General features: G+C 42.1%; 1 protein-coding gene across 4 annotated transcripts in view; it reads left to right on the top strand.

The window, feature by feature from the left end:
• LOC129185408 (uncharacterized) overlaps positions 1-12,835 on the top strand; it is a 49,110-nt gene that overhangs the window by 21,900 nt on the left and 14,375 nt on the right. For all 4 annotated transcript variants that reach the window (XM_054782491.1, XM_054782476.1, XM_054782465.1 and 1 more), the window contains one exon: positions 12,052-12,262. In XM_054782491.1, the coding sequence (XP_054638466.1) occupies positions 12,132-12,262 (131 nt within the window). In that variant the 5' untranslated portion in view covers positions 12,052-12,131. The remainder of the gene's footprint in view (positions 1-12,051; positions 12,263-12,835) is intronic.

Below are 12,835 nucleotides of genomic sequence, written 5' to 3'. Positions count from 1 at the left end.
TTCCATTTCAAGTCCATGACAATCAGTTCATGTTTTTGCCTTAAAATGTTTAACAATGTCAGTAATCTCCTTTTTGGTTACAACGGTGAGAAACATAGAATTCAGATTCCTATCAATATCTTTCCAGTCATCAATTGTGCCTTGTTTTGGGATTTCTTCTTCCAGTTTTGGTTCGATATTTACAATAATCGTTGAAACATTTAGTTAACTAAAAAGAACAAAAGAGACATTGTCCTTCTTTTCGGTGTGGCGACATGACTATGTGTTGCTCTGCCAGTCGTCCAATGTTTTTTATCCACCTACTTATTACTCCACTGTCTCCACTAGTTCTGATTTTCTTTTTGTACAGTGTTAATAACTCATGGCAGTGCATACTAGGGGTGCTACGGTACGGTCCGTACCTCGGTATTTGGGCTATGGTCTCTGTCAGGTTTCGGTATTTTGTAATTTTTGTAGTTTCTGAGCTTGTAAGTTAAACAAAACAAAAAAAATCTGAAATAGATTGTTTATCAGCTGATCAAAAGTTTAAGACCACAGGCTATAAAAGCCAAAATCTGCTCAAAATGTTCATTTTCTGTCAGGCATTCACACTGTCATGCCCTCCTGATGGCTAAAGCTAACAAGCTTTCTCTTTTTGAACATGGTCGGATTATAAGCAAGGCCCCTCGCAGCGTGCCATTGCTGCTGAGGCTGGGCGCAGTAAATCAGTCATTCTACATTTTGTTAAAAATCCTGAGCGTTATGGAACAAAAAAGTCGTAGTCGACCCAAAAAAATCACACCGCTGAACCGGAGGATCCGATTGGCTCTCCATCAAGACACAGGGCTGTCTTCGACCGAAATTAAGGCCCTAAGTGGTGCTCACTGCAGCTCAATAACCATCAGACGGCATCTGCGGGAAAAGGGTTTAAACTGCCCATTTAGACTTTGCCAGGGAGCATCAAACATGGGACATGGAAAGGTGGAAAAAAGTTTTATTCTCTGATGAGAAAAAATGTAACCTTGACGGTCCAGATGGCTTCCAACGTTGCTGGCATGACAAGCAGATCCCACCTGAGATGTTTTCTACCCGGCACAGTGTAAAAACATTTTACATTTTACATTACTCTAACATTCCACTTGTTCTACAGGGTGACATGGCTCAGGTGGTAAATGATTGATGATGATTGTCTCCCCACCTGATGGTTGTTGGCTTGATCCTCAGTCCTCGTGTAATCTTTCAACATTTTTTATACATTTCAATAATCAAGTTTGACTGAACTTGCTTCATCCAGTTAATTTATGGAATCACGTTCATAACCACAAAAAGTTGTAACACAGAACGCTGTAAACCAGGGACCGCCTGAACTTTATTTGACTCAGAGACTACGTACTACTGCTAAAGTGAGACATGTAGGGTCAATTTTCAGTCAAATCAACAAATGGTTCATTCCCAATAAACACCAACATTGTGACAACAGGATTCATACTCATATCTCATACTCATACTCAGGCAGCACTTCACACACAGGAAAGTAGAGCATTTATCGGGGAGTAGTTTGCGTACCAGGACATAGAACGTTTATCCACGTTTGCTGCTCAAGAGAGTGTTTACAGCAGTGAGTTTGTGCAAGACGGATTATATTAAAAGAGTGAAGCAGCAGTGTGCGTTACATTGAAGGCCATGTCATTCAGTGCTGTAATGTGACAAAAGGATGCATTTGTGACATTAACCATAAGCTCTGGATATTTGATGGGCGGTATCATGGGCTTTAAAAAAAAAAAAATTTGATTTACCATTAATTGGTGACCCTTGTCTTTGGTTTAACGCCACTCATAAGAGAGGGGCACTGTCAAATCTAATTTTGTTTGAAATTATGGGAATCCGGGACAAATAGGCTTTAATGTTCCGTGTGTGTGTGTGTGTGTGTGATTTTCTAAAAGGTCATCCTGGGATAGACTGTACTGCAAACTTCATTTCTGTAGTGTTGCTGTCTAAGTCCTCCGCAGGCCTGTGTGTGTCTGTGCATGGGACTTAGCGATAGGCATTGCTGCTGATGGCAAACATGTCAGAGGGTTAAGTCCCAACACCACTGCCTCGCTTTGCCTTGGTTTTTGCCTTCTTGGCTTCATGCTGCTCCATGTTGTCATGAATGGTGCAGTAACATCCGTATATAATGTGATGCCCCATTGCCCTTCAAATATAATGTGCTAGAGTCCATCCCTATGATGAACTTTCTAAAACTCTTCAGTTTATTTAGAGGCATACTGTCGATTGTGAGAATATTCCAAAAAACATTTTATTATCACATCAGTGCCCTTCCTTGAGGTGACCAAGAGGCACGCATTTTGTCAACCGAACACGCCTGTATGCCTTGCCGCTCTCCGGGCATGCAACTCGCAAGCTCCAGCCAGGAGCCCAGTGGCCTGAGGTACCAGCGCACGCACACCGGTCCTGACTGTCGTTTGTGCATACGCGCCGAATGGCAGTTCAGAGTACCCAACCTTCTTGGAGTCTATCAGAGGGGTGCTGGAAAGCACCCCAGCGGGTGACTCCATAGTTCAATTGAGAGACTTCAACGCCCGTATGGGCAATGACAGTGTGACCTGGAGGGGTGTGATTGGGAGGAACGGCCTCCCCGATCTAAACTGGTCGGCCGGTGGAAGGAATGCTTTGAGGTCCTTCTCAATCCCACTGATATACCTTCCATAGAAGAAGCAGCAGTTTCATCACTGTGGCTGAGGTATCTGGGGTAGTCCAAAAACTCCTTTGGGTAGTCAAAAAAATTTTGGGTCATGATCGAAAGAACAAGATTGCGGAGAGAAGTGGCTGAAATGAGTTTCCTCTGTAGGGTGGCTGGACTCACCGTAAGAGACAGGGTGAGGAGCTCAGTAGAGCCACTGCTCCTTCACATCGAGAGGAGCCAGTAGAGGTGGCTCGGGCATCTAGTCCGGATGCTTCCCAGATGATGTGTTCTGGGCATGCCCAGGTGGGGGAAGGCCCCGGGGCAGACCTAGGACACGCTGGAGGGATTATGTCTCACAGCTGGGAACGCCTTGGTGTAGCCGGGGACCAGGAAGTCTGGACTTTCCTACTGAGACTGCTGCCGCGGCGACCTGGACCCAAATAAGCGGAAGGCAATAAAATGGAATGCTATTGTATATATATTATTCTCTGCCTATATACAGTATATCCTGGTTGGGGGAGTTAGATCTTGTGCAGGTTCAACACAAAGACCAGGGATCTTACCCTCAAAAAGGTTGGTGACCACTGCGTTAAGGGTTAAAAGCTTGTCTTTGTGCCCTTGACAATAATCATTTATTAGAATGTCCTTTCTAACACTGTATTATGACAGAAACTGAAAGTGTGCAGCAAAATGACTGGCAGAGCTTCCACATGGATCTCTGGCAACATACAATTAGGAAAATTGCATGGACGTTGGATTTTGTAATCCCAGGCAAAGGGGGAAAGAGGCTTTTTTGGGGGGAGGGGTGTGATGGGTTGTAGCACTGTATTTCCAGAGAGTCCTTTTTCATGACGGTTAGCATGTAGGATCATTATATTTGAAGCTTTGAAAGTGAAATACTTCCACAACTAATCTTCACAGTCACCAGTTTTGTGTTTTGCGCTTAAAAATGCACCACACATTTTGAAATGCTATTATGGATTTCAGTTGAGGAAATCTTAAAACTCCTTTAAGTTGTGCATATAGGATTTTAAAAATATATATATATATTTTTTTTCTCATATGATGCACCTGTTTGATACAGTGTTCCCTCGTTTAACGCGAGGTTAGGTTCCAGAAAATACCCGTGTTAAGTGAAATCTGTGTAGTAGAAGTACAGTTTTTTTGTGTTTATATATACGTTTTTTCAATCATTATATATTTTTTCGTTTATAGGATATAAAGGTTTTCCTATAAAAGAAAAATATGGTAGCTTTTAGAAATAACAAATGTAATTTTAATGATCAACCTACGAGGTTGGACACATAAGAAATTATTAATAGTGACTCATGCGAATTTTACAGTTCCTCTGACCGTGCGTCTTCGGCTTCGTCCTAGCGCGACTCTGCTGTGGCGTCTTTTTCCGCTGAAGCCCTTGGTGCAGGTTTCTTTTTCCGAGTGAAGAACATAGTTATGAGTAATTGTCGGCGCTCTTTTTTTTCTTCTGGGCCAGAATATTCTTATAAACAGACATGCCCCCTTCGATTATATTTGAGAACTTTAATGAACGAAACATCAAAGGGTCCCATTTTTGTGTAGCTCGCTGAAGTTAATTGGCCATTCTCACCATGGTTGCCAAGCGATCAAGTGTTAGTCCATCCTCCTCATCTTTATCAACACTTGTGTCCTCTTCTTTCTCATCCTCGCTTGGTGGCTTCGTCAGTCAGCGGTTGTGAGTGGGCATCAACCAGGGCATTCATGTCATCAGGAGTCATATCATTAAAGCATTAAAGTCATATCGTCAACATTGTGAGATTTGTCAGGGAGAAACAAACATACAGCACTAAAGAGCCACACTGCTAGCGCTCGAACAATTATGTAAGTAAGACAGTCCCTACAGTCCCTTAGCCGATCTGGACGCAGAACACAATGCGTGTTTTCCCTTAGCGAATCAGAACGCAATGCACGTTCATACACAGTAAAAAAATAAGCACGCTACACTGTAAAATATTGCACACAAAAAAAAAACCTGTGTAACAGCGAGTCCGCGTAAAGTGAACCGCGTTGTAGAGAGGGAACACTGTAATGTAATATTTCAGACCCGTGCAGACCAAACATTAGGTACACATGATGCAAGTGTTGTAGAAAGACAGTGTTGTATAAAAACATTGTTTATTGCTTAATGCTTAGTTTTAGGTAAGGTTTTGGCTTGGTTTAATTTATATAAGACAAACATTAAAACACCTCTCAGCACTCTGCAGTGCAATTAAATAATGAAGTTATTGTGAAGTTAATACTTTTCCGACTGTCAATCGTTGTAGTTAAAGATGTTTCACCTTTAATCCAAAAGGCTTCTTAAGTTCTGCATGTTTTGATGGAACCCTTAACAACAAAGCAAAGAGTTCCACGGAGGTCCAAAGACAGACAGAGAAGACACATATCAGAGAATCTCTCATTACCTGTGGGTATCTGTCAAAAAGTGAAGGCCACTACACCCGAACGAGAGAACAAACAGGTGGCAATTTTCGCCAAATATAACATACTGTACCTATGTGCTTCAAACCCAAACACCCTACAGTAGTGTAATGAGGAGTGCAGTGATCTCTACTTAGGGGAGACCAAACACCCACTATGCAAACATCTCAAAGAGAAGGAGAGTTTTCTACGGCCCTGCGCCCCACTAGGGTTGTTTTATATTCCCGGAGCCTTTCAGGCACAGTTTGCAGCGCTGAACATCTGACTGGCATGGGCATAGGTGGGTGCATGTACGGAAGTGATAAAGAGCATGAGGTGGAGAAAGGCAGCGCGAGGCAACTATACTTTTGTTGACTGCTATGATGTACTTATCATAGTTATCAAATCCATAGCATGTGTTTGCCATCCTGGACTCATTATTCCATGTACTGGCTGACTTCTGTGCTTAGTGTTGTTGGCCGATTGATCTGCGACGATTTCCTTAATTTTGGGGGTCAGCGATCAGCCAAGCTTACATATGAAACCGATCTTATCCACCGATCTTATCCATCTTCGCAAAGGTCTGAAATCAGCCACTGTCCCCTTTTGCTCTTCTAGACAGTTGACAGCTATGAATCGAGCTACTGTAAGGCTACAGCGTAAGCTAGCTGGAGCAAAGAGCAAGGCAGCCGCTTGCTGTTAGCGCTTATGAGCAGTGAAAAGAGTAAATCTACTGTAACCGAGCATTTCAGGATGCCTGCTGATGTTGTGGAAGTTCTTTGTAAATAAGGACGGGGTCACAGCTACAGGAGCCACGCTGATTCATGTACACAGCTTGTCTCTTCAGCAACAGTCAAGAGACTTTCTCAACACACACAACACACTTCCAGCCTTCAAAAAATAAGAGCACTGTGCACCACATCCTATTTACTTGTGGTAACAAAATACAGGTGTCATGAAAAATGGCTTACATTGCTGTGAGGAAAATTATGGAGTTCATTGGACAACCATCCATTTGTATAAGAGGTTCAAATCAGGTCTGCAGTGTAACCTGTTGTGCAAGTTTTGTTAGTTTTTCAAATGTGAAAAATAAAAAAGAAAAAGGAACAGATGCAATTTAATAGTTTGGACAGCAATTTTCAAAACTTTTCATTTATATTTGAGAGAAGTACCTGATGTGAAAACAACAAAACAACATGATTTTATTATTTCACAGATATTGTTTAATGTTTTTCAACAAAATAAGATTGGAACATTTAAGGTGTATGCTGTCAATTATTAAAAAAAACCCAACATAAATTCCGTTGTGTAAGTGGCACCCACTAAATAAGAGAAAAACAGATTTCTACATATATAAGCCGCACCAGACTATAAGCCACACATGTCCATGTCATAAAATGGCATAATGTGGCACGCACGAGTCCGTGCTCACCAGGTAGCTCTTTATTTGACAGGAGCCAATCATGGGCTATGAAAAAGCTCACAACGAGCTTGTCAACCCATCGGAAATTGTAGGAGGTCATTACTCAATATCTTACAGCAACTTAACACTCAAAAGGTATACCTAAAAAATATACAAACCTGTACCAATATGCGTTTAAAATGAAAAAAAAAAAATCCCATAATGAATTTCGTTTGAACAAGATACTTCATTGGAGGACAAACAGCATAGAAAATGGATGGATGGATGTTTGCGCTTATGCGCCAGTCAGCAGTTCAGAATACCTGCCCTTTTTAGAATCCTTAGAGGGAGTCCTGGAGAGTGCTCCCTCGAGGGATTCCCTTGTTCTGATGGGGTACTTCAAAGCTCATGTTGGCAGCAACAGTGAGACCGGGAGAGGCGTGATTGAGCGGAACGGCCCCCGATCTGAACCCGAGCGGTGTTTTGTTATTGGATTTCTGTGCTCGTTGCAGATCGTCCATAATGAACACCATGTTCAAGCATAAGGGTGTCCACATGTGCACTTAGCACCAGGACACCCTGGGCCGCAGCTCGATGATTGACTTTGTGGTCGTGTTGTCAGACTTGCGGCCACATGTTTTGGACACTCAGGTGAAGAGAGGGGCGGAGCTATCAACTGAGTGGTGTGTTGGCTCCGATGGTGGGGGAGGATGCCAGTCAGACCTGGCAGACCTAAAGACATTGTGAGGGCCTGCTGGGAACGTCTGGCAGAGTCCAATGTCAGAAGGAGTTTCAAATCCCACCTCCATGTTCCGAGGGAGACATAGAGTTCGAGTGGGCTCGGTTTCGTGCCTCCATTGCCGATGCAGCTGAGTGGTGGTAATCCCAGAACCTGTTGGTGGACACCAGGGGTGAGGGGTGCCGCCAAGCTGAAGGAGTCCTATCAGGCCTTTTTGGCTCATGGGACTCCCTAGGCAGCTGACAAGTACATGCAGGGCAAGCGGTCGGCGGCTCTGGCGGTTGCTGAGGCAAAAAACTCGGACATGGGAGGAGTTTGGCGAAGCCATGGAGAAAGACTTCCGACGGCTTTGAAGAGACTCTGGACCACCATCTGCCGTCTCAGGAGGGGGAAGCAGTGCATAGTTAACACCATGTACGGTGGTAATGGTGTGCTGCTGACCTTGACTCGAGATGTCGTGGACCAGTGGAAGAAATACTTCGAAGACCTCCTCAATCCCACCGACACGTCTTCCAATGAGGAAGCAGTGCCTGGGGACTCTGCGGTGGGCTCTCCTATCTCTGGGGCTGAGGTTGCCGAGGTGGTCAAAGCCAACGGGTAGATGAAATTCTGTTTAAAAAATTTAAACGGAATTTGGGAAAATATTACATGCATTTCATAGGGCCCTAAGAGTGTTAAAAAAATGTCATATATTCTAAATCACACCACAAATTGATCTACAACCATGTCAAATGATTAGTCCTATCATGAAGGTGTTTTGCATCTTTTATCAGATGGACTTTTGTTGCGTCTTTTATTGGATAAGGGACCTGACTCACAGAGGTTTGTTACAAAAGCCAATAACAATATTGTTGGTCATGCTGTGTAATAAAAAAGTAAATTCAGCAATACTTTGATTACATTATTTTTAATGCTTTGAAGACCTGTTTTCATAACCATATTCAATTCCACAAATTCATGTTTGTAACAAAAGCTTATTATTATTTGAAAAAAAAAGGTTTGGTACCGGATCGGATTGGCAAGACTATAAAAAAATTAATCGGATCAGATTGGAAGTCAAAATGTGGATCTGGACATCCCTAGTACATAGGAAGTGCCAGAGTGATTAGACAGCATTGTATGTACACAGTAGTTAACATCAACTGCTTGTTCTGTTTCTTGAAATGGCTCATTGTGGTGCATTGTTTGAGTTCTTTGCTAAATCTGTTCCATAATTTGACTCCACACACTGATATGCTAAAGGTTTTTATTATTGTTCACGTATATAAGTGTTTTAACTTGAATTTTTCTTTTAAGGTCATATTTCTCTTTCCTTTTTTAAGTTTACATGTCTTCAACTGCACAAAGAAGTAAATTTACCTCAATGCAACCTTTGTGGGTTACCATCACCTGGATGACGGTGAATCTACACAGCCATATTTTATTATCTTTGTAAAGTCATCATTGATATGTGTATTAATATGCCCATGTCCTGCTTATCCTATGCAGGGTCAAGTGGTGACATGAAAGCATGCAAACCTAAAACCTTCTTGCAGTGAGACAGCTGTGCTAACCACTCTGCTGCTCACTCACAGATGTACTTTACTTGCGATATGCAAATTAGAAGAGTAGGCAAGCAAATAATTTCCTTTTTTTGGTGACTGGAGAGAGTCGTCAACAAAAACTGAGGTTAACCGTCACATTTTGTTTTATACATGATCCGTTAAAGCTGCTAATTCTTTGAGCTACAGCTTTTATTCAATGAAAAGGACAAAAAAATCATCAAGATTAAGATGAAATGAACGGTGAATTATAACGGAAATTTTGTTCCACATTAATATATCTTAAAACATTTGACAGATATGTAATACAGTATGTGTGTGTACGTGCGTTTCTGAGCGCACATGCAGGAAACGCCCCACCCTGTGGTTGCACTGCATCTTGGGCATCTTGCTTACTGCTCTCTAAGTTCTGCTCCTTGCATGCACCCGTCAACACATCACTTTGTGACACACGTTATGACCTGATTATCACCATCAGTATTCATATCAACACACTTCATCATCATCATCGTCGTAATAGGCATCTTTATTATAGTTTGCTGCAGTGCCATTGCCATTGTCCTCCAGAATATAATATTTTTTCATAATGTGAAATGAAGACAGATGCTGAAATGAGAATTGTTGCAGCACGCCGCTCGGGTGTCATGCTCATATCGCCTCTGCTCCACATACTGTTTGACTGTGCTGTTAGACATTTGCTGCCATCCTGCTTTGCACTTGCTGGCATTCCAGTCCACATGCCGCTGACGAAATGCAGGCAGAGACCACTGGTGACCTCCTTCTCATTGCCGCATCTCTTTTTTTCTTTCCTCCCATCCCCTCCCTGCGCTCGTCACACATTCTCATCGGCTTCCCCGCTCTTCCTCTCCTCGTCTTCATCTTCATCTCATTGCTCTGGTTTTTCTCTCCCCTCCCCAGCTTTTATCACACCCAACCCTCCTGTTTCTCGCCTGAGTCTTTTAAATATGTCCCCTCTCTCCCCCTCTCCACTTGTTCACCTTCGACCTCGTCTTCTCCCACCTGTCAAACCTTTCATCCCACTCATTTGTTCGCGTCTCCCATCATGTCTCTCACCGCCATTCACCAACACTTTTATCCTTCTGCCTTTCTGATCCATAAAGGGCTGTCTGAGGCCTCTGCTCTGCTAATTCATTTGCCGTGCATCGCCTTACATTTCTGCAGGGTCAGGCAGACACACTGAGAGAGAGGAGGAGGAGATCTAGGGGAAGAGAGAAAACAAGCTGTACGTGGGGGACGTGCGTTGGTTAACACCAATAAACACAAAGCGAAGAATATTTTACATTGTTGCATACCTTCTGTTCAGTGCTTGATTTGTTGTTTGGACCACACATGTTGTACCAAAACCACATTGCTGCCATTGTCCGTGTTTATAAATTAATGCAATTCAGAGGATGCATGTCTTTGTCCCTGCGGGGAATGAGTGAGCACACTGAAAACTGCAGTGACATTTTAAATCCTTATATACAGCCTAATGCATTAACCGTATACTGTACGTGTGCTCCCTAGATATAAATATGTGTGCATGGTCCAGCCAAAACGCAGTGGTCCAATCAGTTGGATGTATTTGTTTATAAAGGACATTACAATACAATTTAGTATTTAACCATAATTAATTAAATACAGTAGCATGAATATAGTAATAGGCATGTGTTGTTTGATCGGTTAACATGGGAGGCTTGTGATCGGTGAACGACATGGAACATGCAAGCTGTGTAAAATCATGTGTGATTTTCAGCGCTATTTAAACATTTTGACACACTCTCTCATTCAATAGCACACTGTTTCCCAATCTTTTTGAGCTAATGCACACATTTTACATTTTACACAACTAAACAAAAATGTAACAAACAGTATATATACCAAAATGATGTTTAGATCAGTTACAGTATGTACCTTCTGCTTGTCTAGTGGAAGTGCATTTAATAGTTTTTTTCCTGCCTGCCACTATACATCACTGCCACAGATCAAACAACAAAACAAAGATGTTTTATTTTTAGTAAATAAATAATAATTTAAGTAAAATTGAATAATTTCCCGTGGCACACCTGATGATCTCTCATGGCACACTAATGTGCTGTGGCAGAGTGGCTTGGAATCACTACAATAGCACGAGTAGGTGTGTCCAAACGTTTGATTGGTACTGTAGATTAATATATATATTTTTTTTTTTTCATCCAGGGCAAAGCTAATGCTCTATATATACTTGTAATAATATGTAATACTTTTAGATTAGAGGGTAAAAGTCAACACTGGTAAACCATGGTAATTTACATCTTTAAAGTGTTGTAAGTGTATAATGCTAAACAGTACACCATTACATGACCTGCACTAATGAAATACAGTGTAGTACCAAGTACAGGTGTATACTACAGGTCATATTCACTATTTGTAATACATTGAGTATATTGCAAATATATTTTTAAGACTGTTGTAAATTGGAAATTGTATGCATATTTTTTTTTAATTGCAGATAAAGAACATTGTTTGTGTTTCCTTTCTCAGTGAATAATGCATGAATCTTAATGACCGTATACAGAAGTAGCTATCTACTGTATATACGTTTACAATTTGGGGCCGGTCCAAAGTTGCATTGTTCAGCCTTGGCAGAGGGCTGGGCTCCACTGTGTGCCATTTTGGTTAGTTGATAGTAATAGCTGGCGGAATCAGGCCTTAATGGAGTTAAATAAATGTATCAACCTGCAGATTAAAAATCTCAAAAGTCTAAAATGAATAAATTAAATGTAATAACAGTCAATCTGAGATTGGATCTTGCACCAGGCTTTCAGACTAGAGTTGTCCTATCTAGTCTGACTGGTGTGTGTCCCACCTAGTCTTTGAGCATAAACTGATGAAGCCTGCGCGGATGAGAGGCGGAACATCTTCTAAGACAACCTGAACAGTCCCAACGACCTGCAAGAATGAGAATATTCACAGACCACTAACACAAAGGATCTCTGACCAAACAAGAATAGAACATTATAAAATCATTAATTTTTTTTTAACCACATAAAAAATCAGGTGTGGGTTAAACCTTTTTTGGCACACGTATCCTGGCTTCTTTGTTAGGTGTTCTATTTTCTGTGCAGTATTCTCTGCGAGAGTCAAAAATAGCAACTGAAATGTCAGAAAGAGACAGTGACAGAAAGCCAGAGGCAGACCACACAAAGCATTGCTCGGTCTCTGCAGCATTTCGTCTTATCTCTCATTTCTTTCATTTGCTGCGACTTTCTTCCTCCCTCTGTCTCTGCAGGTTTTCCTGAGCAGAGGGTTTTTGTGTGGCAGAGTTTGAGCTCGAGTGGAAGTGAGTAGGTGTGAGAGGGAGCGTGTATCATGGCTGACAGCGAAGGGACAAACCTCGAGGACCCTCCCTACAAAAACCTGCTGCTCCTGGGGGCCATCGCAGCAGCGTCGGCCTTCGTGGTCACCATCCTCATCGTCCTCGTCTGTGTGGGGTGTCAAAGGTGAGCGGATGTTCACAGGACTTAGATTTCTTCATGCACTCCCAGAGACATATCCTTTCACCTGCCACCCTCTTTGTTTATAGATCACATGTACCAATGTTTATTTATTGTACGCCCTGCATCATCTGAGTTATAGCTAGAGTGGTGGGAAGCATGTTAAATGTCTGTGAGTGTCAGGTTGGATGAAATTACTGTATGTATGTTTACAAAACACTGAGGAGACAGGCCACAGTCAGAGCAACTTATTGTCACCCCCTTTGAGAAGAACCGTTGGCAGACAAAAGCAATGGAACTCAGTTGGTTTGGTCTGGGTTTAAGGACACCATAAAATAAATGGACCGGTATCTAGTATAGTATGGCTTCTCACCTTGACATATACCTGTATGAATACAATGCATCACAAAGACAACCTATAGACATAGATGTGCTTTCATGATAAAACCTCCAAAATACCTGCTGCTCTCCTTTTATGTTGCAATGACACCATGTCATTCTTCACCTGCTCCTGTGCAATATTATTATAAAACACAAGGAGCTCTCCTGGCCTTCGCTATTCCCTCAGGGTAACCTGGC

This window comes from Dunckerocampus dactyliophorus, chromosome 1 (genome assembly GCF_027744805.1).
Source record: "Dunckerocampus dactyliophorus isolate RoL2022-P2 chromosome 1, RoL_Ddac_1.1, whole genome shotgun sequence".
Lineage (NCBI taxonomy): Eukaryota > Metazoa > Chordata > Actinopteri > Syngnathiformes > Syngnathidae > Dunckerocampus > Dunckerocampus dactyliophorus.
Note: the sequence above shows the minus strand (reverse complement) of the source record. Positions and strands in the feature narration are given on the sequence as shown.